Source organism: Lagenorhynchus albirostris, chromosome 7 (genome assembly GCF_949774975.1).
Source record: "Lagenorhynchus albirostris chromosome 7, mLagAlb1.1, whole genome shotgun sequence".
Taxonomy (NCBI): Eukaryota; Metazoa; Chordata; class Mammalia; order Artiodactyla; family Delphinidae; genus Lagenorhynchus; species Lagenorhynchus albirostris.
Window position 1 is genome coordinate 90939664 of NC_083101.1, and position 26910 is coordinate 90966573.

The following is a 26910-nucleotide window of genomic DNA, read 5'->3' on the forward strand; positions in this document are numbered from 1 at the left end:
GAATGAATGGTGCAAAGTGTCACAAGGAAAAGTACACCAAAACTTCCATTATAATTAAAAAGTATAGATAAATCTTTCTCTAATGGCTTCCAGTCAAGTAACTGAAACCACCATATGCTATAATAAAAACATAAGTAATTTATTAAAATTTGAAGGCAAAAACATAATTTTAAAAGATTTAGACCTATGTTAGGCGTGATAGAGTATGGATGCTTTCTTGAAATTCACAGTCACATCCAGGAGTATCACTTTCAGAATGTTCTAGTAGATTGAGTTTACTTTTAGTTGTCTTTGATGAAAGTCACTATTCTACTCTCTTTCTTAACAGAAATGTTTTTTCGAAGACTCACTTTTAATTGGTTTATTAACCAAAGAATTATTTTGCCCAATTCCTTTGCTTTTCCGCTTTACAGGTGAGTCAGAGCAGGAATGCAGGTCCTTCCCAGGTTGTTTCCTAGCAGAGTATTTTTTGGTATATTCACCTGCTTTGCTCATTTTCTCTGAAGAAGACCTGCTATTTCTAGATAATTCCTCTTCTTTTCTTTGACTTCCAGTTCCAGAAATGATGTCTGCTGAAGGGAGAACATGTTCTAGCAATGAAATCTTCAAAAGACTCCTGCCGCTGCTCTGTGACTGGGACCCCCAGGTTGTCCTTGGAAGTTTCTAAGGCCTCCTGAGTAGACACTGGGACATGGAAGGAGTCGAGAGGCAAAGGAATCCTAGCATCACCTGTAATTTTCTGAAACTGGATGGAAAAACAAAAGACAAGACAAAAATTCAGTGATGAACAAAGCCAACCATTAAAAAGTAGAGTTCAAAACTTCAGTGTTACTCTGTGATCTTATTATTAACACAGTCAATATTCAGATTTCAGAGCCAGTTTTTTTCTAATTATATCTTGCCAAGTGATCTCAGCTTAACCTAGCTATATCCAAGGGTATGTCCGCTACATTTTCAGACTTTGGTGACTGGGGTAGTTATTACCCATTTCCTTTCCCTCACTAAAAATAAAACCCTATTCTGTAAGATAATTAATTTCTCTTCTATCCTCCAGGCACATGCAAACAGTATATAGTTTGTGACCAGACTGTGTTCTCAAGCTGTCAGTTCCCAAGACCAGTCTGAGATTGGTTGATGGGGGCTCCAAGTAAGGCTAGAGGAAAAGCTGACAGGTTTTCCCCTCCCATTCCCATAACCAGGTGAGTCACTGTAATATGTTACCTATTAGCTATGTCTGGATTACTTATTTTAAAAATTATATCAGTATGTGTACCTTCATTAGTGTTCCTTCATTGTAAGCTGACTGCATACAAATAGAAACCCAAATAAAATATGAATAGAATAGACATTTATATAATTTAAAATCTGGAATATTTTCTCTAATGTTTTCTTTCTTCATTAAGGATAGTTTGCTTTAACTCATAAATTTTCGAAAGAACTTCCAGTCTCCTTATTTACAACAATACAGTATCATGAAATGGGCAAACATTTACTAATCTCAGATTTGGAAAGGCCTCCAGAGTCTTCTAGCTCCTGAGCATGTGAACTATTAGAGATTGATCATTATTGTTTTCTCCCTGACTTGGTCATTTCCTTTTTGCTAATCACTCTTAGAATCATTAAGTGCTGTTCTGTCCACTTACTTGGATATTTTTCATTTGTCCTGGGGCACCCTGTTTTGATTCTGATTTTTCTTCTTCAAGTCCCTTTTCTTCTTTACATGGACTACTAACAGTAGAATTCATCTGGGGACGACCTAGTAAATGAAAATCTGACTGATCTGTACCAGCCATTGTGGCCAGCTGCCCAAGCCTGGACCAGAGGAGAAAAGGAGAAAAGACAAAGGTTATTATAATCACATAAGAGCAGTTTAGATTTCCCCAGACCTACAATCATGAAATACTTCTAAAACTCTTAAAAGCCAACATCCTACTCCAGACAAGCCTCTCTCTCCCCCAAAATCTCAGCCCTTTCCAGATTCATCCTCTAAGACACATCCCACTGTCTCACTAGGAGCTTCAACATGTACCATGCATTTCGTCCACTGCCTGTCACACCTCTATTCCCACACTTCTTTACCACCTTTCCTCCAGTTTCCAAGAATGTGTTTGTTCCTTCCTTCCCAACACCAACACCAATTCATTCACTGACAAAACACCACTCCATCAACTATCCATCTCCACTTCCCTCTTCCAGCAAAATTGCTCCCAGTTGAGAACCACTGACCTATATCTCCCCTGCAGATTAATAATAATTTTTACGTCTAAGGCAAAAATAACTTTAATTCAGACTTATCAAACAAGCAAAATAAGTGAAAGATAGGAAAATTCTTATGCATTCCCGAATATTTTCAATGAAAACTGCCTTCAATTTAGTCTTTACAAAAACCTACACCTACTAATTATCTACAGGTTACTCTTTTATAATGAGCTCCCCACTCTGCCAAAGCAGGCTTCCCTATTTGCATTTCTTAACAAATTTAATTCCTCATTTTAAAAAGTCAACTATATTACCTATTATTACACTAAATATGGCCACGGAAGTGATGAAAATTGCTCCAGTTCCTCAGCAAACTACCATTATAGTCGCAAAGAGAAGAACGGCCATGAAGAGAAATGAACTAACACAGCATCTTTAAGGACATCCAAGAAAGCCTGGAACTTCTGAAAAGAATTCTCAATGCTGCCCAAAACACCTGCATCACCCAGGATCAAGCTTGTCAATGAGTGGGCATGAAGGGTTTCAGACAAAGAGAAATTCATATTTCTTAATTGGGCATTTTCATGTTCCAGCTATAAAAGAAGGCTAAAAATGTCTGACATGATTTTTTCTCATTGTGGTCAGAAGTAGTCTTGCCTATTTCCAAGGAACAAAACTAAAACACTCAAAATGTAATTAATTTGTAATTAACCTAACTTTCCACCAGTAAAGACAGAGACCATATCACACAGTAACCAAAACCCACAGGCACCCAACAAAGTTTCCTATATAAACACTTAGGTGGTATATAAATAAACCAAAGTTATTGTTTTATTAATGATTTTTCACAAAAGATCACATTTCTAACTAGTTCAATTCATAATGGAGCCTCAGTCCACATTAGAAAATTACCTGCTTTAAGTTTCTCTTAGAAAATGAAATATAGAATCTGATTTGAATAAAACATACTACAACTCTGCTGAATGTTAAGAATTAACTTTAGTGAGCAAAATATCTAATGCTTACGTTTAAAAGTCCTAAATCATACCCAACCCAATTTATTAAATGTACAATCACCAATATTTTCTTTGGCTTCTTGAAAATATTCCCCCTGTGCACTCTTCCCCTTCCGCTCATCATCTATGCACTTAAAACCCCCTGTAAGCTCAACTCTAGTATTTCTCAGAAAGGCCATTAATGTTCATGATGCCCCTTGTGCCTTACATGAGCAGGTGCTAAACATTTATTGAATGAGTGTCCGCCAATCCAATGGATGCACTTTCAAAAATTCCTCCCTACACTCACCCTGTGATAAATTATATTTAGATAGAACTTTTTAGATTATGCCCTGCTTTCATGCACATTCCCTAATGTAATTCTCATAGTATATATTTTTATCTTTCATTGCATTCTCAGAAGTTTTCCAATATCTTAAATTTATTTAAATGATTCACTTTCCTAATTCATTGCCAGGAGAGTCTCATCGTGTATTTTATGTTACTGTATATACAGTATATGCACAAAAAGTGCCTTTTTGAATCAAAGAATCATGAACAGGAAATAAGCTAATGTCATATAAAAGCACGCACGCACACACACACACACACACACACACACACATAACAAAACCAGATTTTCACATTTTTAAAAACATGCTTTCCAGAATATAGATCATATGATCACTAAATACCAGTAAATGCAAAAGTCCATATTACACAACCAATTTGCAACATATTACAGTTTTAAAGCTTACAAATTATGTGTATATGGCTTAAAATCAAATCAAAATAAAACCAAAACACTCTCTAAAGCAGAAGAAGAAACTTGTTTACCTCACTGACTCGTTTATCAGCCTTCAGTCTTATTACTCTTTCCTCCTTTAACTGCTTTAGTCACTCCTCCAGGTTTTCCTAAACAAACAGAGTCAATATTATAACTAATTCATAGTATAATATCCCAAAGCCTTTCCAGCTATTGGTCTCATCAGGATTTAGGGGCAGAGCCAGAAGTGAACTCAGATTTTAGTCTGCTACTAGTAATATCATACCATGCTAGTGAAATGAATTATCAAAATCTATCAAATTAGCATAGGTAAGATTTATTTAAATTCCACTCTTCCCAACATAAATTTGTGGCAGCCCACCATAAAAGGCATATGCATATAACATAGTAAGTCAGAAATAAGAAGTTAAGACCAAGAAAGAAAAATTCTATTTGTGGCTCTCTTTACAGCAGGAAGTCCTATTAATGAACATGCTTAACACACCTGAATTGCCTAATTGCAGATTCAAAAGCATGTTTTTAAAAAGTAATCACTTTTAAAGCAATTCACAGTCAAGCACTGTTCCTGGAGTTCCCTGGGTATGAAATAATCTAATCATCAAAACCCTAAAAGGGGGCTTTCCTGCTGGCACAGTGGTTAAGAATCCACCTGCCAGTGCAGGGGACACGGGTTCGAGCCCTAGTCCGGGAAGAACCCACATGCCACGGAGCAGCTAAGCCCGTGCACCACGACTACTGAGCCTACGCTCTAGAACCCACGTGCCACAACTACTGAAGCCTGCACGCCTAGAGCCTGTGCTCTGCAATAAGAGACGCCACCACACTGCAACGAAGAGTAGCCCCCCGCTCGACGCAACTGGAGAAAGCCCGCGAGCAGCAACGAAGAACTAACGCAGCCAAAAATAAATAAATAAAATAAATGTGTAAAACAGAAAACCCTACGAGGAAAGAACGATCACTAACTCCATGTTTTTGTTTTTGTTTTTTTGCGTTACGCGGGCCTCTCACTGTTGTGGCCTCTCCCATTGCGGAGCACAGGCTCCGGACAAGCAGGCTCAGCAGCCAAGGCTCTTGGGCCTAGCCGCTCCACGGCATGTGGGATCCTCTCGGACCGGGGCGCGAACCCGTGTCCCCTGCATCGACAGGCGGACTCTCAACCACTGCACCACCAGGGAAGCCCTATTTTCCAGATGAGGGAAACAAGAGGCAGAGAAGTAGAATAAGTAGAGCAGCACAGCCAAGGTCACACCACTAAGTAGCAGAGCCACACTGTGGACTCAGGAAGCTGGGTGCCATTCCTGTTCACAGAGGTGGTAGTCTTCCCATTCACCAAGGGCACTGAAATAAAATGAACACTGATAAACTCCCTTAGGAGTTTCAGGAACTAAGACACTTTGCTCCTTGAAGTGGGGACACTGCTTGCAATAGGCAGAATTCTAACAGAGCCCCCAAGATTCCTACTTACTGAAGTACACAAACCTTCCACTTATCCAATCAAACTCTAAATCTAGGTGCTGTAATGAAGGGATTTTGCAGATGGAATTAAGGTTCAAAATCAGTTGATTTTTTAAGATAGGGAGATTATTCTAGGTGGATGTGACCTACTCAGGCACCCTATGAAAAGGACCTGAACTCTTCCCGAATTGAAGTTCAAAAGGGACAAGAGGGAGACTCTCCATTGCTGGCTCTGAATAAGTCCAATGCTGCGGCAGGGAAGGCAAGCGAGAGGCCTCTAGGACCTGAGACTGTCCCCCGACTGACAGCCAGCAAGGAAATGGGGACCTCTGTCCTGCAACTGCAGAATCTGAATTATGCCAACAAGCCGAAGAAGACTGGAGGCATTCTTTCCCAGAGCCTCTGGATGCTAACACAGCCTGACTGACATCTTGATTTCAGCTCTGTGACCCACACAAACTATGGTGAACATCCAACATTTGGGGCTCAGTGTCTTACACTTAAATTTCACATGCTTTAACACTCTTGGGAGGGAACCCACATGTTCCAGTGTGTATCTGAGCAGGAAACGCAGTCACGCTGTGCCTGGACTTCTGACCTACAGAACTGTGAGCTAGTCAAATAGGTACTGTTTTCAGTCAGTAAGAGTGCAGTAAAAGAATTAATATTCTACTCAACTTCCAGGTTCGTGAACAAAATAAGCGATTTTCATTGTTTTACGCCACTGTTTCAGGGTGGTCTCCTATGCAGCGATAAACAATCAGAATACCTACACTTATGAAAACAGTAAGGTATATTTATACATTTTAGCTGCTTTGAACAATCACTTAAAGAATGAGGAACTCTATTATATGCCATCATTGGGAGAGGAGCTGGTATGACTTTCTGGAGAGTAGCTTTTGGTACCTAACAACAATCCTACATCAGGGGTTTACCCTAAGGAAATCAAAGATGTGGGCAAAGATTTATCTACCAACATGATGTCATAAGATTGTTTATACCCAAACCCTAGAAGAAAGCTAAGAGCCTCCAAATTAGGATTGGTTTAAACAAAAACAGCTCACCATATGAAGGAATGTGCTATGAAGCCACTAAGAAAATAATGACAACAGGTCTCAACCAGAGTTAATGAATGGGCTTCAGGAGTTCTACATTCAAAATATATCTCTGCGTTTTTCCTGGGAGATGGTGCATAAGCTTAATCAAATTCTCTGATGCAGAAGAGTATTTAGTGATAAGACAAAATATTTTTCATACATTTTTCAGACAAAAGAGCAGATTAGGTGTGTGTACATGCAGAGGTGGCTTTTATTTCCTTCAATGAGTTGTCCATTGTTTTCAAAAATTTACTCAATGAACATATATTTTTATATTCAGATCATGTTTAAAAAACTGACAGTCTAAGAACTTCAAATTCTTTAATGTTTCATGACTAAAGCCAGCCAAGTTTTCAATGGGGAAAAAGGGGGAAAAATTGCAAAATTCCTCTACTTTCAATATAATGGTTTAATAAATCTTCTAAAACCGATTTCAAAGAATTTCTAAACAAATAAGCAAACAAACAAAAAAACCCTCACCACAGGAAAGTAGAGTAAAACTTTCTGACTGGTTCTAAATAGCACATCAAAGTGCAATTACATGAAATAGTTTCTCCCTCTAGTGGAGGGAATTAGAACACAGTGTTAAATTTTTGTGAAAAAGTGTACCCTCCTCCCACAAAGTATTAGTAATTCATGCCCCTTACATGGAAATATGGAAGCAAAAAAGTTAGAAAGTAAAATTGCTTGATATTCTATTACTTAGGTAAGACTAATGATAAGGCTTTGGAATAATTTTCCTTCCTGTCATCTGCTCTCCCTTCCTCCCTTCTGTACACTGGCTAGGGTGATTTTTCTGGGACAAAGCTCCCATCATATTGGATATCAAATTTTAGGTTCACCTTTTCTCCATTTAACATTGAAATCAATCATTTCTCATATAATCAGGGGATTCATAACCTAGATTTTTTTGTGTGGGCTACAGAATATTCCACTGAGTGGGTTTACTGGTTAACCACTTTACACATTTAAATTCTTTCCAACTTTTCAATATTATAAGACAAAATAACCGTTTTTACGCATGAAAGCTTTTTTCTGTATTGAGAATAACGTTCTTGCAAGAAATCCATAAAAATGAGTTTGAGGTCAAAGCAAATGAACATTTTTAAGGCTCTGAGGTACCTATCTCCAAACTTCTTTCCAAAAGATTTCTGAGATTTTGGGGCTGCCCTGGTGGCGCAGTGGTTGAAAATCTGCCTGCCAATGCAGGGGACGCGGGTTCAAGCCCTGGTCTGGGAAGATCCCACATGCTGCGGAGCAGCTAAGCCCGTGAGCCACAACTACTGAGCCTGTGCGTCTGGAGCCTGTGCTCCGCAACAAGAGAGGCCGCGGTAGTGAAGAGCCCTACGCACTGCGATGAAGAGTGGCCCCTGCTCGCCGCAACTAGAGAAAGCCCTCGCACAGAAACGAAGACCCAACACAGCCAAAAATAAATATAAAAATAAATAAATAAAAGATTACTATTAAAAAAAAAGATTTCTGAGATTTTATACTGCCATCAGCGATGTATCACTTGGTATATAACCTCTACTACAACTGCTGGCTTATTTCCTCACGTAGAGTGCAAGTTATTTGAAGATAGGGGGTGTATTTTATTAAGTGTTTATCCCCAGCACCTGTGCCTAGCACAACGTAGGCGGTCAATAAATAATTGCTTAATAAGGAAAATCCCTGCCAATACAAGATGTATGTGTGTGAAAGACAGACTGTGTGTTTTTCTCTAACTGGATAGATGAAAACTTGTCATCTTCTTTAATGGCAATGTTTTTTCTTATAATTAGCAATTAAATTTCTCTTTTAGATTATATTGTAAAAATTCAGATTCTCTGAGGCAAATGGGCCTGGCACTACCCATTAGCTATATAACCTTGGACAAGTTCTATAACTCTAGGCCTCAACTTCCTCATCTATAAAATGGAGATAAGCTCCCGTATCACAGAGCTCTTGTGAGGATTACATGAGTTAAAACACATATAAAATTAGAAGAGTGCATGGTACGCAGCATATGTTCAATTAATGCTGAATGAATAACATGTGAATGCAAACAGTAGTGAAGGGCTTAAAATGAAATAGTCTCATCCCACTCCCACATCCAGCACTCAAGAAGCGACCGATTCTTTACTCAGGTTTTTAATTGTAAAATACGATATGCGTACTGAGAAGTGCACAGAACAAAACGGTCAGTGTGACAAAGAGAATACTTACATAACCAGTACTCGAATCTGAAAGTATTGATACTTGTCAGCATCTCAAAACCCCCCCATATCCTTTTCCCATCACAATCTCCTTCCTTCTTCCCAGTTAAACACCATCCTCATTTCTTGACAATCCTTTCCTTTAACCTGCATGCATCCCTAACAAGAGTTTAGTTTTGTCATCTAACTTTATGTAGACGATCATAGTATATGAAGTCTTTTCTATCTTATTTCTTTCACTCAACATAGGTTTAAAAAATTCATCCACATTGCAGCCTGTAGCTCTAGTTCATTCAATTTTATTGCTTGATAGTTTTCCCACTGTACGAATACACATAATTTATTTAATTTTTGACTCTTAATGGACATTTAGTTTGTTTTCAGTTTGTGCTAATGCAAATCATGGACAGGAATCCTGCTGTACCGGCTATTCTGGTGCATTTACACAGGGCAGGGGTGAGGGCTGCTGGGTCCCAGGCTATTTATATACATTCAGTTGATGGAGAGTGCTAAATGCTTTCCAAAGTAGTTGTGTCGATTTACACTCCAGTATAAGCAGGGTAGAGGATTCCCATAGTACTCCAGGTCTACAATACCTGATACTACCACACTTTATGTATTTGTCAAACTGATTGGCATGTAGTTTCATTGGTTTTGACTCACTTTTCTCTTATTACTTAATGAAGTCGTACACTTTTCTGTGTTTACTGGCTGTTTGGATTTCCTTTTTTATGAGGTTTACGTCAACTACTGTTATTTTTTAATTATTATTATTTATTTATTTTTGGCTGAGTAGGGTCTTCATTGCTGCGTGCAGCCTTTCTCTAGTTGCGGTGAGCGGGGGCTACTCTTCATTGCAGTGGCTTCTCTTGTCATGGAGCACAGGATCTAGGCAGGCGGGCTTCAGTAGTTGTGGCGCGTGGGCTCAGTAGTTGTGGCTCGCAGGCTCTAGAGCACAGGCTCCGTAGTTGTGGCGCACAGGCTTCGTTGCTCCGCGGCATTTGGGATCTTCCCGGACTAGGGCTCGAACCCATGTCCCCTGCCTTGGCAGGCAGATTATTAACCACTGAGACACCAGGGAGGTCCAACTATTGTTATTTTGAATTCTTCTCCATTTCCACGTAATACTCTTACATGATCATTTTCTGACTAAGCTGGAGGCATTATCTGTTCACTTTCTATTTTACTAAGTAAGGGTTTAGTTCCTTTACACTCTTCCTATGTCCACACTGCTCAGTAAAGTTATGTCATCATTAGTTATTCCACTGCTCATGATCTCTTTGACTTGTAGTGATATACTTAAAAACCTACATTGTTGATCAACTATAAACTCTCTCAACGTCACGCTTTGTAAAATGAGGACATTCATACCATCTTCCCTTTTTTCTACCTCCTGTCTACCTTCCAGACCTAGCTTTTACATTGTCAGAGTTGAAATTTATATTCTGTTCTATGTGCAGTTAAGTCTTCTGTTATTTGAGAGTCAGTAGGGAGTAAGGTTTAAGACAACAGGTAGAGAGCCTAAACTCAAAACCTCGATCCAACCCTAAATTAGGTACAGCCTGGGCAAGTTCCTACCCTGTCTTAGCTTCCGTTTCACAAAAGTGGGAATGATATTAGCACCAACCTCATAAGGCTATTCAGAGGATTAAATGAGTTAATATATGCAAAAACACTTAGAGCCTAATATATACTAAGTACATACTAGTACATTTCAGTACATACCAAGTTAATGCAAATACATACTAAGTATAGTTTAGGTTAGTTATTTGTTATTACATGCAAGTTGACAATAAAAGCTGCAAACCAAGACAGTATTGCCATTATTACAATGAAATTAATATTGCCCACTGCAGATGTACTGTCTCTGTGTATAGACTACACCTCGTTCCATACTGTGTCAGTGTCACTGCCCTTGTGCAGGGTGACCACATACCCCAAGCCGCCTTGGGCTGTTCCAGTTTATACCTGTTGTCCTGATGTTACAGCATTAGAGCGCCTCCTTACACTATTGAAGTGTAAGGAGTTTGGACAAGTTCTGGTTTGGACAACAAATTAGATAGGTGGTCATTACCCCTGTGTGTTGCTGAAAAGGGGGACATCTATAGTGTCAAGTTTAAGTGGATTCTTCTCTTCCTCACCAATAGTAGGTTAAAAATCAACCATAGCTTAGTTTGCTTCAGGTTTATGTCAGTATAGCCTTTTGTCCTCTGGAGTTCAAGTTCCTTCTCCTCTTCCTCTCCCTCCTCCCTTCCAACAGTGCCTAATACCTAGTAAGTATGATATGCCTCAAGGTGTTTCTAAGCTCTCAATCACACAATCAATAGAAGCCTCTCCAATCTAGACTAGCTGCTCTCTGCACTGAATCCCCTATTACCTTCCTTCTTGGTTTATTGCCTCATTTTGCTGGGTTATTTCTATAAATAGCTTAAGGTGTAGCACAGGAGGTCAAATTTTCAAATTTCTTTGTGTACAAAATATCTTCTTCAGCCTCCACTTATGACTGATAGTTTGGCTGGATACAAACCCCTAGGGTGAAAATTATGTGCCTGAAAAACTTTGGAGGTATCTTTCTAATGCCTTCCAGGATCCATGGTGCTGATGACAAGTATGATAAAATCAGATTTTAACTTTTTCTTTTTAGGTGACCAGTATTTTTCTCTCTGGAATGGATGTATCCTGTCAGTATTTTATTCTATGTTAAATTATTTTTTCAGTATTTTAAAGTTTCATAATGAAGGGTGCCTAGGTGTGAGTCTATTCTTGTTCATCATGCTCAAAACTTGAGTAACTATTTTCAATCAGAGGCCTGATGTCTACTTTAAGCTGTGGGGAATTTTGTTGCCCTTTGACAGCTTCCCTCCATTTTTTTTCTGGGTCTGGAGTTTCTAATAGTTACATGTTGCATCTCCCAGATGCAACCTCTTTAACATATTGCTATCACATTTTCCACTGTGTCTTTCTTTTTTATATAATGAGAAATTTTTTAGATTCCTACTGAAGTTATTTCAGCAACCATATTTTCATTTCCAAGAGAACTCTCTTGCTTTCTGACCATTCTCTTTTTAATTAACACCCTAGCCTTATTTTATAGTTGCTAGCTCTTTTTAAATTTCCCTCAGAATACTAATTAGGGTTTTTTCTTAAATTATTTTGTTCCCTAAATTGTCCCCGGTCCTACCAGGATACGTTTTCACACTTTTTCCCCTCTCTCATGTTGTAAGCTTTACTCAACTATCAGGCAAATGACAGTTATTTTCTATTTAAGAATGAGCGCAGAAAGCTCCCTGAAGTCAACGATTGATTGGTTTTCTTATGCAGGAAGAAGCGGGGAGTAACTGTAATAGGATCTCCCCCAAACACAATTTTCTAGGGTGTAAAAACTCACACTAGCTGCCCTAGTTCTCGCCAGTTTCACTGTTTTCAAAATGAAATCATCTCATTTCAGGAGAGTGAGGGCGGGGCTGGGAGTCCACTCCTCCAAACACAACCCTTCAATGAGCTCCCCTATTTCAGTCACACTTTTAACTAACTCCACCCTCTCTCCTACATGCGCATCTGAGCATGGGGCTACTTCTGCAGGTGGGGTCAGAATCCTCCTCAGTTGCAGGTGGTCCCTGTGCATATTCTAGGTGATGCTTTTCCTCTGTCCTACTGCCTCAGTTTCACACTCTTCCACTTGTCTTCCGTCTTTCAAAACTATGTTGAAATCCCTTGATTGTTGTGGGCTTATATACTTAAACACTTTGATACCATCCTTGTAGTGTCTTGTCAAAATGGAGAAGAGCTGAAAGGGTTCTCAGTGCATTCTGAATCTGCTATTCTGTGGTCCCAGTGTGTAAACTTCTTGGTCCTCCCCAGTGTCTATTATTACTATTAGAAATACAATCTCCTGGTCTACTCATGAAGGAAATGAATACAACACATCTAAAATGACAAGGAATGCGGGTTAGATGCTCTAGGGTCTTGTCGTACTCTGCCATTTACTAATAAACCACTTACGTGCTACAAATTGTAGGTGCTCATTTATAAAATGAAAGAGGGTAATACTACATGAACTATAGATTTCTCCTACTCTAACATTTCATAATTTTCTAAGTTTTTTTCTTAAAATTTCTCTATATTATCATTAATTTTAATTAAAAAATAAAAATCTAACTTTATCTTTTGAAAATCAAAGAGTTAATTCCCATAGTCTTACAATAATGGGATAATTAGTTCTGAAACCGGTCAAGTTTCATACGAAAAGAAAATCATATTAAATAATTTTTAAAAATTAAACATGGGACTTTGTAGCACAAAGACAAGGTCCCCCCCAAATGGTGTTCCTTTATTTACTAGAAATGTTCAGCTCTTCATTAAAGTTGAAATAAAATAAATATATTATATTTTAGGTGCAAAAATTTCTTATGAAAATCAATTTTTCTTTTCTGTCCATACAAACAAAAGTATGGAATGACAATAGAGGTCAGGTTTATTTGGTAATAGAATGTAGCTTCTTGATATTTTTTATTTTAGGAAAGGAGAATATCGACATCAAAACTTTTTTCAACTTTACTTTTATTTAAAATGAGGCCATATTTTCCTCTTGTAAAAAGAGAGTTCAACTAGAACTGTCAATTTTCTCATCTGTAAAACAAGAGCATTGAATCAGCTGACTATATTCATTCAGAACTCAATTTCTTTATCTTATGATCACTAAGGTTCTCCCTAAATCTAATATACTAAGGTTCTAAGGAAAGGAAAATATATTACTAACGACGTTTTGATTTTTATTTCTTAGAGTTCAAATGTCCACCATTCACCTTGGTCTAAGGTTAACCATTCAAGGGGATACAATGCAGATGGGAGTAGAAAACAGAACCCTCACACAAGCTGTGCAGTGTTGCAATCAGGCTTCCGTTTGAAAAATAATCTTCTCTATAGCTTTAAAGTGATACCTTTGTACCGGCAATGCTTCTTGTTTCAAATGGATTTTCTCTGGCTCTTCCTGAACACTTTCTGAGGAATCATCGACCTCTTCAATTTCTGAGGAGGAAGGACTCTCTACTGTCACAGTCACAGGAAATTCTCATGGACCTGAGTGTCACAAGAAGATAGGAAACCACAGAGTTGTTAAACTATAGTGCAAAGAAAGAAGACAAGATTGTATAAAAGACAACACAAGCCAGATACCAAATATGCAAATATTAGAGGACATTTAACAAAAGTGATCTGAGGTATCATTATTTATAAATGTCTCTCACTGCTCCTTAGTCTAAAACAGGCAATGACTAATTAAAAGTACAGTAACTTATTTTTGCTATGTTACTGTACAGACCTCTGTTGTACATGGTTAGGATTAGTAATGGGAATTGCCCATATTATTTTATTAAGTTTCTTTCACAGAAGCCAAGGGAAGATCCAAGGTAACCATTTTTTCTCAGATCAACTTTAGACTGCAAATGAAAAATTTATTTTTCGCTATCAGACAAAAACAGTCTGGAAGAAAATGTAGTTTTTCAGAGGAAAATACATCAGTAAAGGGACTGATAAAGAATCAGAAGAATAATCAGAAAGTCAACATATCTAAGCTGTGTATAAAACAGATGTTAGAATTTAAAAAAGTAAATAACATACACATACATAACTAAAACTGACCCATCAAAAATTTCATCTTCTCATCACCCTTAAGCCAAAACTAGGGTAACAGTAATACAATTCTCCTGTCAAGCTTCACTGTCACTGCAATGTTATTCAATTGGACATTTCCAAACATGTAAAACCTGACCTGGCCACAACCCCATAAAAGTCTACAGATCATAAAGAAGTGTGCTGGGATTATGTAACTATGCAGAAGACAAGTCACTAGGACATCATTTTGACAACAAGCTGCAAACCTGCAGCATAGGAAAATCCCAACAGGAGAACAAGGCGCACATCCTTCTCTCTGGGCATGCAAGGGCAGGACTGACACCCAAGATGCTCTTCTCTCAACCTCAGCAGAGGTGCCTCTCACAGAGCAACTATGCAGTCTCCCAGAACCACTGGGAAGGAGAATCTGATACTGACAGTATTAGCTTGCCATGAGGCCAGAAGCGAGGGAATGTGTGTGGCCTTCGTGAGACAGCAGAGGTTTGGGAGATGTTGCTTTATATTGGCTTTCAGATCAGGAATTTGTACATATAGCCCATAAACAACGTTTCTTGAAAACATATGAACATTCTTGAGTATGACAGCTCCATGTGAGGGGTCAGAAATGGCAGTAAAGTTCATTTTACTGGCTAACAGCTGATTTGCAGACTGGAGAACAGGCTTTCTTGTTTACAGACAACCACAAGGCTGCCAGTCGTGTGCCAAATCCACACAACTACACAGTTGCATTGGGAGAGCGAACAAACATGTTTTACATGGATTTATTTCAGAGAGGGAAGTGCTTCTTGTAAGGCTCTGTCAGTTTAAAAAGCAAGAAGAATGACCATCCACCTTTCCCAATTCAAGCCCTATATATCATAAATATAGCTACACACCAGCAACTGATTACATACATCACGAGCTTTGATGAATGGAAAGCCCCTAAAAAAGATATCAACAAAACAAAGCTACATATTGATGTAAATACATCACCAGTTAAACCCAGTTAATACTATTTAGTATTATGTACAGTATCCACACAGAATTGTGTATAAAAATAAATAAGCTCAAAAGAAGGACCTGGAAGGCTCTGCTATGGAGAAAACTGAACAGAATTCAGCTGACTGGCTTGGTAATAACTCTCTGAACTGCTGAGAGGCCCCTTCAGTTCCTATGTTCAGTATGGTTGAGATTTCAGTCTCACTTCTGTAAATGGTGATATTAATCGTTCTCTAATTTACCACTCTGTGTGACGAGGATGGACCTGAGATTAAGTGTCTCAGGAAGAAGACAGAAAACCACAGAGTTGTTAAACTCAAATGCAAAGACTGGGGATTCAACACTATACTTTATGCAACAGCAATTCACATTACCATTTGGTCAGATTCTTTCAACAAAACAAAAGATGCACTCACATGTATTAAAAGACAAATTTAACTGCCATCTGTATCAATATGTTAATGTGCTCCAATCACATGTTTTCATGAAAGTTTAAACATAAAATCACCTTTAAGATCTAGGCCATGTGATCTGTTCCCTGCCATGTCAGATTATACCCCGTGAAGTTTACTGTCTTAAGAGTGATAGAGTTCTTTATACCTTGACAAATAACTAAAAGGAAAATAAAAACCCACACACACAATAAGATGAAGAGCCTATACATTTGTCAATCTTGATTTATTTGCTTTTCTTGAGTCAATTGGAGGTTTATAGCCACATTCTTAAAATCATTAACTGCAATCTTCCCAAACAGGTAATTGATGAACTGATGCATTCTAAAACTTGTCAGTAACGAAGTGTTTTTCCAGTTTACAGCAACAGTTTAATTCTATTTCGGTACTAAAACTGAATACACTGAATACTGCAAACTTTATTCCCAACCACTCAGTAAAGTACTACATACATTTGAGACAAAGGGGAAAAAAAGAAAAACCTAAAAAGCCTAAGACTCTTCTGATTTTCATTTCCAATGATACATGCCAATCTTGATGATCAATCAGCGACTTAAATGTCAACTATAAACCCAGTATTTTATTAGCTGCTATGCAGTATACTAGAGCAATAGAAGAGAGAGGACCTCAAACCCTCTGTTCCCTCAAATTGAAAGGCAGGCTTCCTGACCCCTCCAGACCACTACTGGACACAGGGAACACACACTAATGTTTCAGGACCCCAATCAAGAGTCACCTGCTTTGTGATTACTTCCATGACACACCCTCACCAACACCACTGAATTTGCTGCTCCTACGGGACGTTACATATATTTCCTATTTTAACACATACCGCAGTGCAGTATAATTATGATTGCAGATACATGTTCTAACAATTTAAAGATCATGATGACTTTTTTGCTCTTTATATCTTGCTATTTCCCTTCCCATATTTCTTGAAGAGAAACCATAAAAATATAAACAAACACAAAAAACAGAAAATATACAAAACATGTGGTTTATGGCTTAACACAGACTTAAGTAAGATTAATTCTGACAGTATCCAGCATGACAAACTTCCATGGTACAAATGAGAATGGACCAAGGTTTGAGCAGGTATAGGAGACAATCCAGGCATGAACAACACCAAGAAAAGGTAGACAGGAAGTAACGTGGTGTGTAGGAAATCACGAGACCAGTCTGATGGGAAGAGACTTAAACAAGACTGAAACTCACTTTCTAAACCTCCATCTCCAATTGGACAATTCGCAAGACACAGGTGCCCCAAAGTGGCCGATTTATTCAATCCCTTTAATGGGGAGGAACAGTTTAAAATTTTACCCCTTTAGTTTGCCCCAAAAGCAACTATCAAATGTTGGCAGGACACAATGAAGGCTTACCTTTGTTAACATAGTTACGTCTCTTTCTCTCACAACTAGCCCACTTAGTTCCAGGTTCCTTAGCGCACCTGACGCACTTACACAGCGTCTAAGAGCTTTACACAACTGGAAGGTCACATCTTTATTTCTTATTGCAGGAACACAACTTCTGGAAACTTTATTTCTGTCAGAACCTAAAGCAAAATTATTGTAAAATGAGTGATATAAACCATACATTTTATCACCGTTAAACAACTAAAAAGAAAAAAAGCGTCTGCTCTGTGCTAAGGATTAGAAACCACTCCTGCCCTTAAAGCCTCATTAAGGAGGGACATGTGTAAACTCAAAATTTCAATCACATGAGATAAAGAACCATAACCTTTATGCACAGAGGTTCCTATGGAAGCTAAAAGTTATGTCTGACGGCTTCATGATAACCCTGAAGTACAATCGAGAAAGATGAGGCTATGCAGAGTTGGAGGAGGAGGTGCATTAACTGCAGAGGGAGCACCTTTGCAAAGACACTCAAGCCTGACTCCTGCTGGGCACTGCAGGTGGGGATGACTAAAGGCCAGGGGTCCAAGTGTGAGAAGGGACAGAAAATAGAGATGTTGGTCGAATCAAGCCTGGGAGAGAGCATGGCTTGTATCCCACAGGTGATGAGGTCCGGGGCTACCACTGGCTGAGTAAGAGTGCCTCCACTGATTAGCAAAAGGCACCCCGCTGCTGAAGGACCAGTTAGATAAAGGGAGTGATCACAAAAAGCTCCCCTTCCTCAGGGCCAAAGAGCCCCAGGAGGCTTGGTAGAGCACAGTTCAGACTACACGCCTCTGGGCAGAGCACACGCTGGGCGGCTAGTAACTCTGTGTGGGCAAGCCATTAGCAGCATTATTTTAGGCGTTATCTTTTCATGTTAGAAGATCACTCAACCCCAGTAGGCAGATGAACTTAGAGGAACTGAGTCCAGGGGCCGCGAAACCACCCAGGAGCTTCTGCCATAGTCCGGGCAAAATGCAATGTGGATGAAGAAGCAAATTTAGGAGGAGGCCAAAATCTACAAGCTAGCCCCACTGGATGCAAGACATGAAGAAAGTTCAGTGAAGGAACTCTGAAGAGAATGGGCTCTGCAATAAATTTTTCTTACAATCAATGTAAAATATTAGGCAAAATTAAGTACAGTGGCCTTCCAGCTCTAATTTCTTTTGATTTCTAACTTATTACTCTGGTTAAGTAAAGTCCCTTCAGAGGTGCGGAACAGTTCCTACACCTGAATGGGATGCAAAGAAAAATCTAATTTCTCTTCACCAGGGGATGAGTTGAACTGTTCTTACAGAAGAGATGACACATGGTGTGAACCCCAGATCCTAGAAAAGGGCCAGGCTCACGATAAGTATTCAACTTTTTGAAAACAAATGAACAATCATTTTCTCTCCTAGATCTTAATACCCTTTCTCTGCTGGCTACTTTCTTTCAGCTTATAAACATCCTCAATATACTCACTTTAAAAGCCCTCAGACCTATGATTCTTTGGATCTTCTTGTGGGTAACCTAAGTATCTCCCATGCCTTCAAATACCTGTCCTCCCAAAAAGCTCAGATCTGTACCTTGGGCCCAGACCTGTCTACCAGGCCCCTCTAAAGCACTGAAGATGAAGTAAGATCCTCTCCCCACCCCCAATCCCTTTCCTACTGTGCTCTGTATCTCACAAAAAGATGCAGCTGTAAACCGTCACCCACACTTGCTGCCCTTCCTTTTCTAACTGGTCACCAGGCCCCACCCATTCTCTCTCGGATCTGCAAAATCCATTTCAACCTTTTATAACTTAAGTGGGACCCTTAGATTACAATTCACCCTGCACCCAATCAAGTGCCTTCCACATGGAGGTCTGAGTGAGTCTCTAAACCAGAAGTCCATCTCACTGTTCTTTAGGGTTTCCCACAGCCTTTAGGATAAACATCTAAACTTCTGACAGGACAAACAAGGCCCCTTTCTGTTGGGCCCCACTAGGTTTCCAGTATCAACTCTCATTTCTTTCCCAAACACTGAGTTCCAGTCCTGTATCTTAGTTTTGCCATATTTTCTTATATTTCTCCAACTTTGACACACACTGCTCCCTCCTGCCACCCCAGGAGCTTCTACATATCCTTAGAAAGGATGGCACCTCCTCCAAGAAGCCTACCCTGAACTTTCCCTTCCAAGATTCTGTGCTCTGCAAAGGGGAAACATGGGGGGGAGGGATAAGTTAGGAATTTGGGATTAACATATACACACGACTGTATATAAAATAGGTAATCAACAAGGACGTACTGCATAGCACAAGGAACTCTCCTCCATATCCTGTAACAACCTGTATGGGAAAAGAATCTGAAAAAGAATGGATATATGTATAATGGAATCACTTTGCTGTACACCTGAAACTAACACAATATTGTAAATCAACTATGCTCCAATATAAAATAAAAATTAAATTAAAAAAAACAAGATTCTGTTCTCTGTAACACCAGAACTCACTTCTTCCCTAGCACTGACTACTGTGCTTGTGTTTACTTGCCGCCCAGTAGAAGGGGACATTACCTAGGGCAGAAGCATCCTCTCCAGCAGCGCTTGGTTCTGACAACTCATTCAAGTGCCAGGATACTCTACACACATAACCTGCTTAATTAATTCTAAGAACCCACAGAAAGGGTGGTTTTTAATGTCATTTTACAAGTGTGGGGATTGTAGTGCAAAAGAAACCTGCCCAGGCCACAGAGAGCATAAACTCTGGAATTCAAACCCTAAGCTGCCTTCACACCAGTGCTCTTTCCACTGTATGATAGGACTATTGAAAAAAAATTTTTTTTTCCTGAGCCCTGTTTTAATGAAAAGGAAATGAAGCTGGGATATATCAATTTCCTAATTGCTTTGGCGTGTACCAGGCAAAGTCATTCAACAGACCAGGTAACATCTGTGGAACAATGAACGATGCTTCAAACTGTGCTAAGTGTTCTACATTGTAGAGTCTATAAGCATTAACAGAGTGCGACCTTGTAACTGCCACAGAGAGTGACCTTGTAACCGCCACAGAGAGTGAGTCCTGTTAAGCCCATGCTACAGATGAGAACACTGAGACCTAGAAGCCTTAAGGCACTCGGCCAGGATCACCGAGCCGGCAGGAGTCCTAGGCCACATGCCCCGTCTAGTGCACGCACACCTGGGCACTGGGCACCGGTTCTAGTGCCCACCCTCCACCTTGTACCATCTAAAACTCTGCTTCGCAGCGCCGACACGAGAGCCCCTGGAAGTGGAAAGTACAAACCCGTCTCGCCAAGCCATGGCTGGAAGAAGCTCTGGATACAGATCGGGGGCAGAGGGTGCTCAGGGGCGGCGCCCAGTCCACCCTGCGCAGGTGGTGGGTGTTGAAGTCCGGCAGGCCCTCCCACAGGGAGGCGCCCACGGCGGGCAGAGGCACCGAATCCTGCAATGCACACAGGTCCTCACAGCGCCAGAAAAATGTCGGCTGTGCTGTCGCGGCACAGCTTCACTCAGTGATGACGGGCCGAGCGTGGCCTCGGGGACGCTGGCTGCACACAGGATGCCCACACACGCCTGGAAGACCCGGCTAGCCTCCTGGCCCCTCAGGCGGCCATATCAGTCCAGGGAGTGGTAATAAGGATCAAAGTGGTAAAGGTCTTGCATTCTTCTTCTTGCATTATTTCAAAACCGGCATCGCTGGCGTCAGGCAGTCCGGTAACTGGGTCCGGTGGACCGGTAATTGGGTTCATTTGCCTCTGCCTTATCTGCCTGCCATCTGCTTCCTGAAATGCAAACAGCTACACAGGGTGATTTGCTACAAGACAGTGCAGGGAGCTTAAGCACCAGATGCAGGATATAATTTACACTGACAGCTAGGGAGTGATAGGAACAGGATGTAATTTAGCTTTGTGAAACTTACATCTAGTTACAGACAGTACAAATCAGTAACAGTTTAAATAAAACTAGGATCGATTAACCCTTTCAGGCCAGTTTATGTGTCTTCTCTAGCCTGTTCACTGTCCCCTTTACTTTCCTTATTTTCTGGAGAGGAAAAACTTCATTTCTATTTTTGCTGCAACACTATTATGCTTAGTGAAATAAGTCAAACAGAGAAAGACAAATATGGTATGTTATCACTCGCATGTGGAATCTAAAAAATAAACAATAAATAACAGAAAGGAAATGAACGCACAGATGTAGACATCAAAGCAGTGGTTACCAGTGGGTAGAGGGAAGGGGGGAGGGGCAAGATAGGGGTAGGGGAGGGGATGAAGAGGCACAAACTACTATGCATAAAATAAATAAGCTATAAGGATAGCCAATGTTTTATAATAACTTTAAATGGAGTATAATCTATAAAAATATTGAATCACTGGGTTCTAATATATTGTTATTACAATATAATACTGTAAATCAACTATACTTCAATTTAAAAAATGATCACCACAGTACGTCTAGTTAACATCCATTACCATACATGGTAGAAATCTTTTTTTCTTGTGATGAGGACTTTTAAGATCTACTCTCTTAGCAAATTTTAAATATGCAATACGGTATTATTAACTATAGTCACATCCCCAGGACTTATTTATCACTGGCAGTTTGTACATATTGACCACCTTTACCCATTTCACCCACCCTCCACCCCCTGCCTCTATGAGCTTTTTTAAAAATTCCATATAAAGTGAGATCATACACGATTTTTCTTTCTCTGTCTGACAGATGGGGAAGTGCCTTAAGTCCCCCACTTCGGATGACATCTCCCTGCCTCACAAGTCTCAGTCCGGCTGGGCTAGCTTTGGCAAAGGGACGGAGCTGGATCAGGAGCCGCTGCTGCCATATCTGGATCAAGTTCCAGTTTTGGTCTATCATCCAACACCTAGCCAGACTCGCCTAGCAACACAGCTGAGAGGAACAAAATAGGATAGCTCAAAAGAATAGGCCTCATACAGCATCAGCCTAAAGGAGTTTATGACCCTGGAAGAAACGGATCAGAAAAAAGAATCCGGGGGGCTTCCCTGGTGGTGCACTGGCTAAAGTCTCCGCACTCCCAATGCAGGGGGCCCGGGTTCGTTCCCTGGTCATGGAACTAGATCCCACACGCATGCCGCAACTAAGAGTTTGCATGCCATAACTAAGGAGCCCACCGCCTGCAACTAAGACCCAGCGCAACCAAAAAAAAAAAAATCAATCAATAAAATAAAACAAATATTATAAAAAAAGATCCAGGAGTGTGTGATCTGTATGATGGACTTTGTTTATGAGAACACAATTTGATTTCTGCTGTGTATGCAGGTCACCTGGGTTGTACAGATGACTGGCTGATGAGATCCTTCACATGCCCCTCCTGCATGGAGACAGTTGATGCAGCACTGCTTTTGTCCTACGAGACTAACTGAGCCAGTGTCTCTCACCTGACTTCAAGAGAACCATCATTTTTGGTGGTTTTGATCTTTTGTCGTTGAGCCCAAAGAGCGGGGGATTAGGAATTAAGATCATGCATGAAAGTTTCCTAAAAATTCCTGAACGGCTTCAGATGTTGGGGAAAAGTATGTGATATTTTAGAAATTCAGGAGGAAAAGTAGGATGCTATTTTTATGTAAAGCCTTCGCCCAGTGTTTAAAAATATAATTGTATTTAGATCTTGTTATTGCTCCAGTACATAGGATTTGTGTAAAGTGTTACATTAGCTATAAATGTTTCAATTGTGTGTAGAAGATTAGGAGAAAGATACTGGTTGTTTTTCCTAAGTGAGATATCTTTCTTCTTCCCCATACCCAAATTCTTTTCTGAAGTTGCTGGCATTTGGGTCAAGGTTTTATTTAAAGCTACATTTTATAACACTGGCACAAAAAAGGTAGTTTTAAGCTTTTTTGCATAGTTCTTTTTTTTTTTTTAGAATAAACATAGAGCATTTATTTTTTACTTTATAGGAACTCCACAAGTTAAGGTCCCATTGTTTTTTTGCTGTGATTGTTGTTACTATTGATGTTGCTGTTTTCTGTCTTTGCTGGTTCTTTCTAATCTACCATTTGTCGTTATTGGCATACAGTCATCTCAGGGTCACAAGATAGCTGCTGTAAAACCAAGTATCATATTCTAACAAAACAAGGAGGAAGCAGAAAAAGAGTCCCAATGGTCATTTTCCTAATGCATATTTATCTTTTTTCAGAGAAAAATATCATTCTTATAAGCACAATAACAGCCTTCCCCTAATTACTCATTTGCCAAAACAGACTGATATGACCATTCATAAGACAATTCATGGCAAAGAGGGATATGATAATGATTGCCTCAGCCTAACAAGGATTTATCCACGAAAGCTGAATGCTTCACTCCTCAAAGAAATCAACACTTTTCTACATACAAAACACAAGTCTCTTGAAGGGTTCTTCATAAGTGCATTATAGAAGAATTTAGTATGTCATAAGCACTTAAGGATTTGACATTCAACTGTAGTAGTATCCATGTTGGTTAATTTTCTTACAAGCCCCATGATGAGTTTGAGAAAAACTGAAAGAATTACAGTATCAGGTTCTATTAAATCCTTACATGTATCTTGCGTAAGTTTTGGTTCATTAATTTATATCCAACTACATAAAGCAAATTTGGAGGAAAAATAAATAAATAAATAAATTAGATTTAGGTCTCCAAATATTTTCATAGGAAGATGTCCACCATATATTAAATTATAAACCAGAATGTCTAAATACTATACCATTAAATCACATGTACAGTCAGTGCTGTATATCCAACGGTTCCATATCCTGCAGACATGGAAGGCCGACAATACTACACCATTTTACATACGGGAGTTGAGCATCCGAGGATTTTGGTATCTATGGGGAGTCCTAAAACCAATCCCCTGCAGATACCAAGGGACCATTGTATATGCTTATATCTGCATTTTTTACGTCTCAAAAAATATGTGCTAAATTATTACTGGTGGTCACCTCTGAGTAGGGGGCAAAATTGCCTTCCCTTCCACTTCCTACATTTCTCTGACTGCATTTGTTGCATTCAGCTTACATTACTACTGTAAACAGAACAATTTAAACATGGTCTGCCTCTTGGGGTTGGCAACTCACCTGCAGATGTGGTAGCCAGTCCTGTTTAAACCATGGGTACAGTGGACACCAATAAGTCTGTCTATAAAACAGGGAATATGGAATTAAGTAAGCGAAGTAGATACACTAAAAACAAGTTATACAATTTTCTGAAGAGTAGCGTTTATTAGTTACCAAAACACGACCACTAACCTGAAAAGGAAAAACTCTGAAGAAAGAGTGTTTTTGCAGGAACGTACTATCAAGAATTAACTACTATAAAGTCAAAATTCATTGTCTCTGTGAAATTTTGCATAGCCTCCAATCAGATGCAATAGCGTGGACTGGAGAATGCCTATCAGGAACTGACCTGACTATAGAAAAAGGGAGTGGAAACACAAAAACAAAAACAGGCTACCAGAAGAATAGAATTTGTTTTTGAGTGAAACAAATGGAATGCCTTCAATTTTAATGCTCAATATTAAAAAGAACAAACGGTTTCTGAAGTGCTCTTGGGGTCCCAAAGCACTTCCATTCCTTCTCTCATTCACTGCTCCTCACATACTATGGGTCTATGTGCTTGTGGACTTCCCGGGTCAACTAGTATCGTTTTTATTTCACAATGAAAAAGTAAGGCTTGAGACGTAAGCCCAAGCTGCACAGCAGGCAAACAGAAAAAAGACTAGAATCGAGTCTCAGATTTTTCCAACTATGCCACAGTAATTCGTGGTCCAGCACTTAAAAAAAATTATATGAGAAAGTAAATATAAAACATCAACATGTAGCTGATCTCTGCAAAAGGTATGTCTGTGACTAGGTGGTGTCTGGCATCGTCATCTGCCTGGATTACTACCGCCCTATAATTCTAACAGTCTCTTCTATTTCAACTGATCCTCCACATGGAAGATGTTATCTTTCTAAAATATAAACTAGGCTGGATTGCTCTGTTGCTTGAACATCTTCACTTAGCACAGAATACAGCCCAGGTTGTTAGCACAGCATTGAGAACTCTTTATAAACAAATATCAGTCTGTCTCTCCAACTGAATTGTAAGTTCAAACTATGACTTCCAAGGACCTACATCATCCACCTCCCTCCTTTGCCCTGCCAGCCTCCCCTGATCTCATTCTCTACTGCCCTGCCCTCACTCACTTTCCCCTGTCCAGCCACACTGGCTTCCTTACTATTCCTCAAACATGCCAAGCACAGTCGGGCCTCAGGGACTTTGCACCTACTATTCCTTCTGCTTCAGAACACACCCTCCCACCCCATCTCCACTCTCCCAGAACACACCCTCCCACCCCATCTCCACTCTCCCAGATAGCCAATGGCTTGTTTCTCACTTCAAGGCTCTGCTCAATCGACATCTTAATAGAGAGGACTTCCCTGATCACCTACCACATTCCCTCACCTCTTCATCTTCTTTTGTTATTCTCCAAAGCATTTACCACCGCTTGACACTCCATATATTGACTTATTTATTCATCTCTCTCCCCCACTACAATGGAAAGTACGTAAGGGCAAGAACTTTGTTCTCTTCCTACTTCCTAGAACAGTGCCTTCAATTTAGAAGGTGTTATACAAATATTTGCTGAAAATCAATGTATGACTTCTTTGCCCTTTCACACTACCCTCTAGTCACACCAGAGGCTGCCCCTCCAGAGCACAAGTTCAAGCCCTGTGCCTTCTGTACCTGTCCCCAATACCTGGGCTGTCCTTTCCTCATTCCGGCAAAATCCTCTTCCCCCAAGCCCAGCTCAAACGCTGTCTCCTCAGTCAGGCCTTCCTCAATTTCTCCTCTATGTTCCTGCTGCACTTGATTCTTTTATCATAATTAACCCACTTATACTCACTACATGTTTCTCTTCCTAGATAACTGTAAGTTGCTACTGAACAAAGACTTCTACTCACCTCTGTATCCCCGTGCCCTAACAACAAACCTATAAGGCTCTCGGTGTTTACTGAAACAATTTATTTTCTGAGTCTCTACCAATCCTAGGGAGTGCATAGTATAGTCTCCTCCTCATTATCAGTGAGCCTGGCACCTGTGGGAGGGCCTTACAGCAGAGGAGAGTCACCAATGGATCATAACTAAGGTCCTGAGACAGCAATGGCAGACAGCATGGTGAAGTTGCCCACTCCATGCAGAAGACCCACAGAGGAGTCAGCATATGCAACGGACTACACTTGGTATAACATGTGAACAATCAAGGTTTACAAACGTGTTCTCATGCACTTGTAAGGATCTTCTAGCCCACGCGGAACAGACAGAACACACACAAAGGAGCCTGGAGGAAGTGAGTAGGCCGGCAGCTGCGCCCTAACATCTTAAGAGGGAACATTTCTGTGACTACAGTTTAAACAAATCAGATAATTTGCCTCCTTTCTAGACACCCTGGTTATCACAGGACAGGCCAAGCCTCTCAAGTTTTAAAGCTGAAGTACACAGAAGGTCTGTGAATAGGGCTTAAGATATTTAAGAGCTAGTACCTGCATTAAGCAACCAGGTTATAGAATGAAAATTTATCTTGAAATTCCAGTCTCTCCCTCTCTCTCTCGCCTCCTATCCCCTATCTTCCCACCTCCATCTCTATTCCTTCTCCCCTATTTCCTGTTTTATGTATATACGTGCATCATTTTATATATACACGGAATATTTACTGTCTGTTACGTTTATTTAATAAAGTGCACACTCCTCA

At 39.9% G+C, this 26910-nt stretch overlaps 1 protein-coding gene and 1 pseudogene across 1 annotated transcript in view; one reads left to right on the forward strand and one right to left on the reverse strand.

The window, feature by feature from the left end:
• The window catches only part of LOC132523813 (RING finger protein 11-like), a 43992-nt gene extending 21200 nt beyond the window's left edge, over positions 1-22792 (forward strand). Inside the window, 2 exon segments of the mRNA XM_060155499.1 lie at positions 21888-22068; positions 22071-22792. Of these exon segments, the coding sequence (XP_060011482.1) occupies positions 21888-22068; positions 22071-22258 (369 nt within the window). The 3' untranslated portion in view covers positions 22259-22792.
• Positions 119-20859, reverse strand: LOC132523099 (centrosomal protein of 78 kDa-like; annotated as a pseudogene).
• Positions 22793-26910: the final 4118 nt, after the last annotated feature.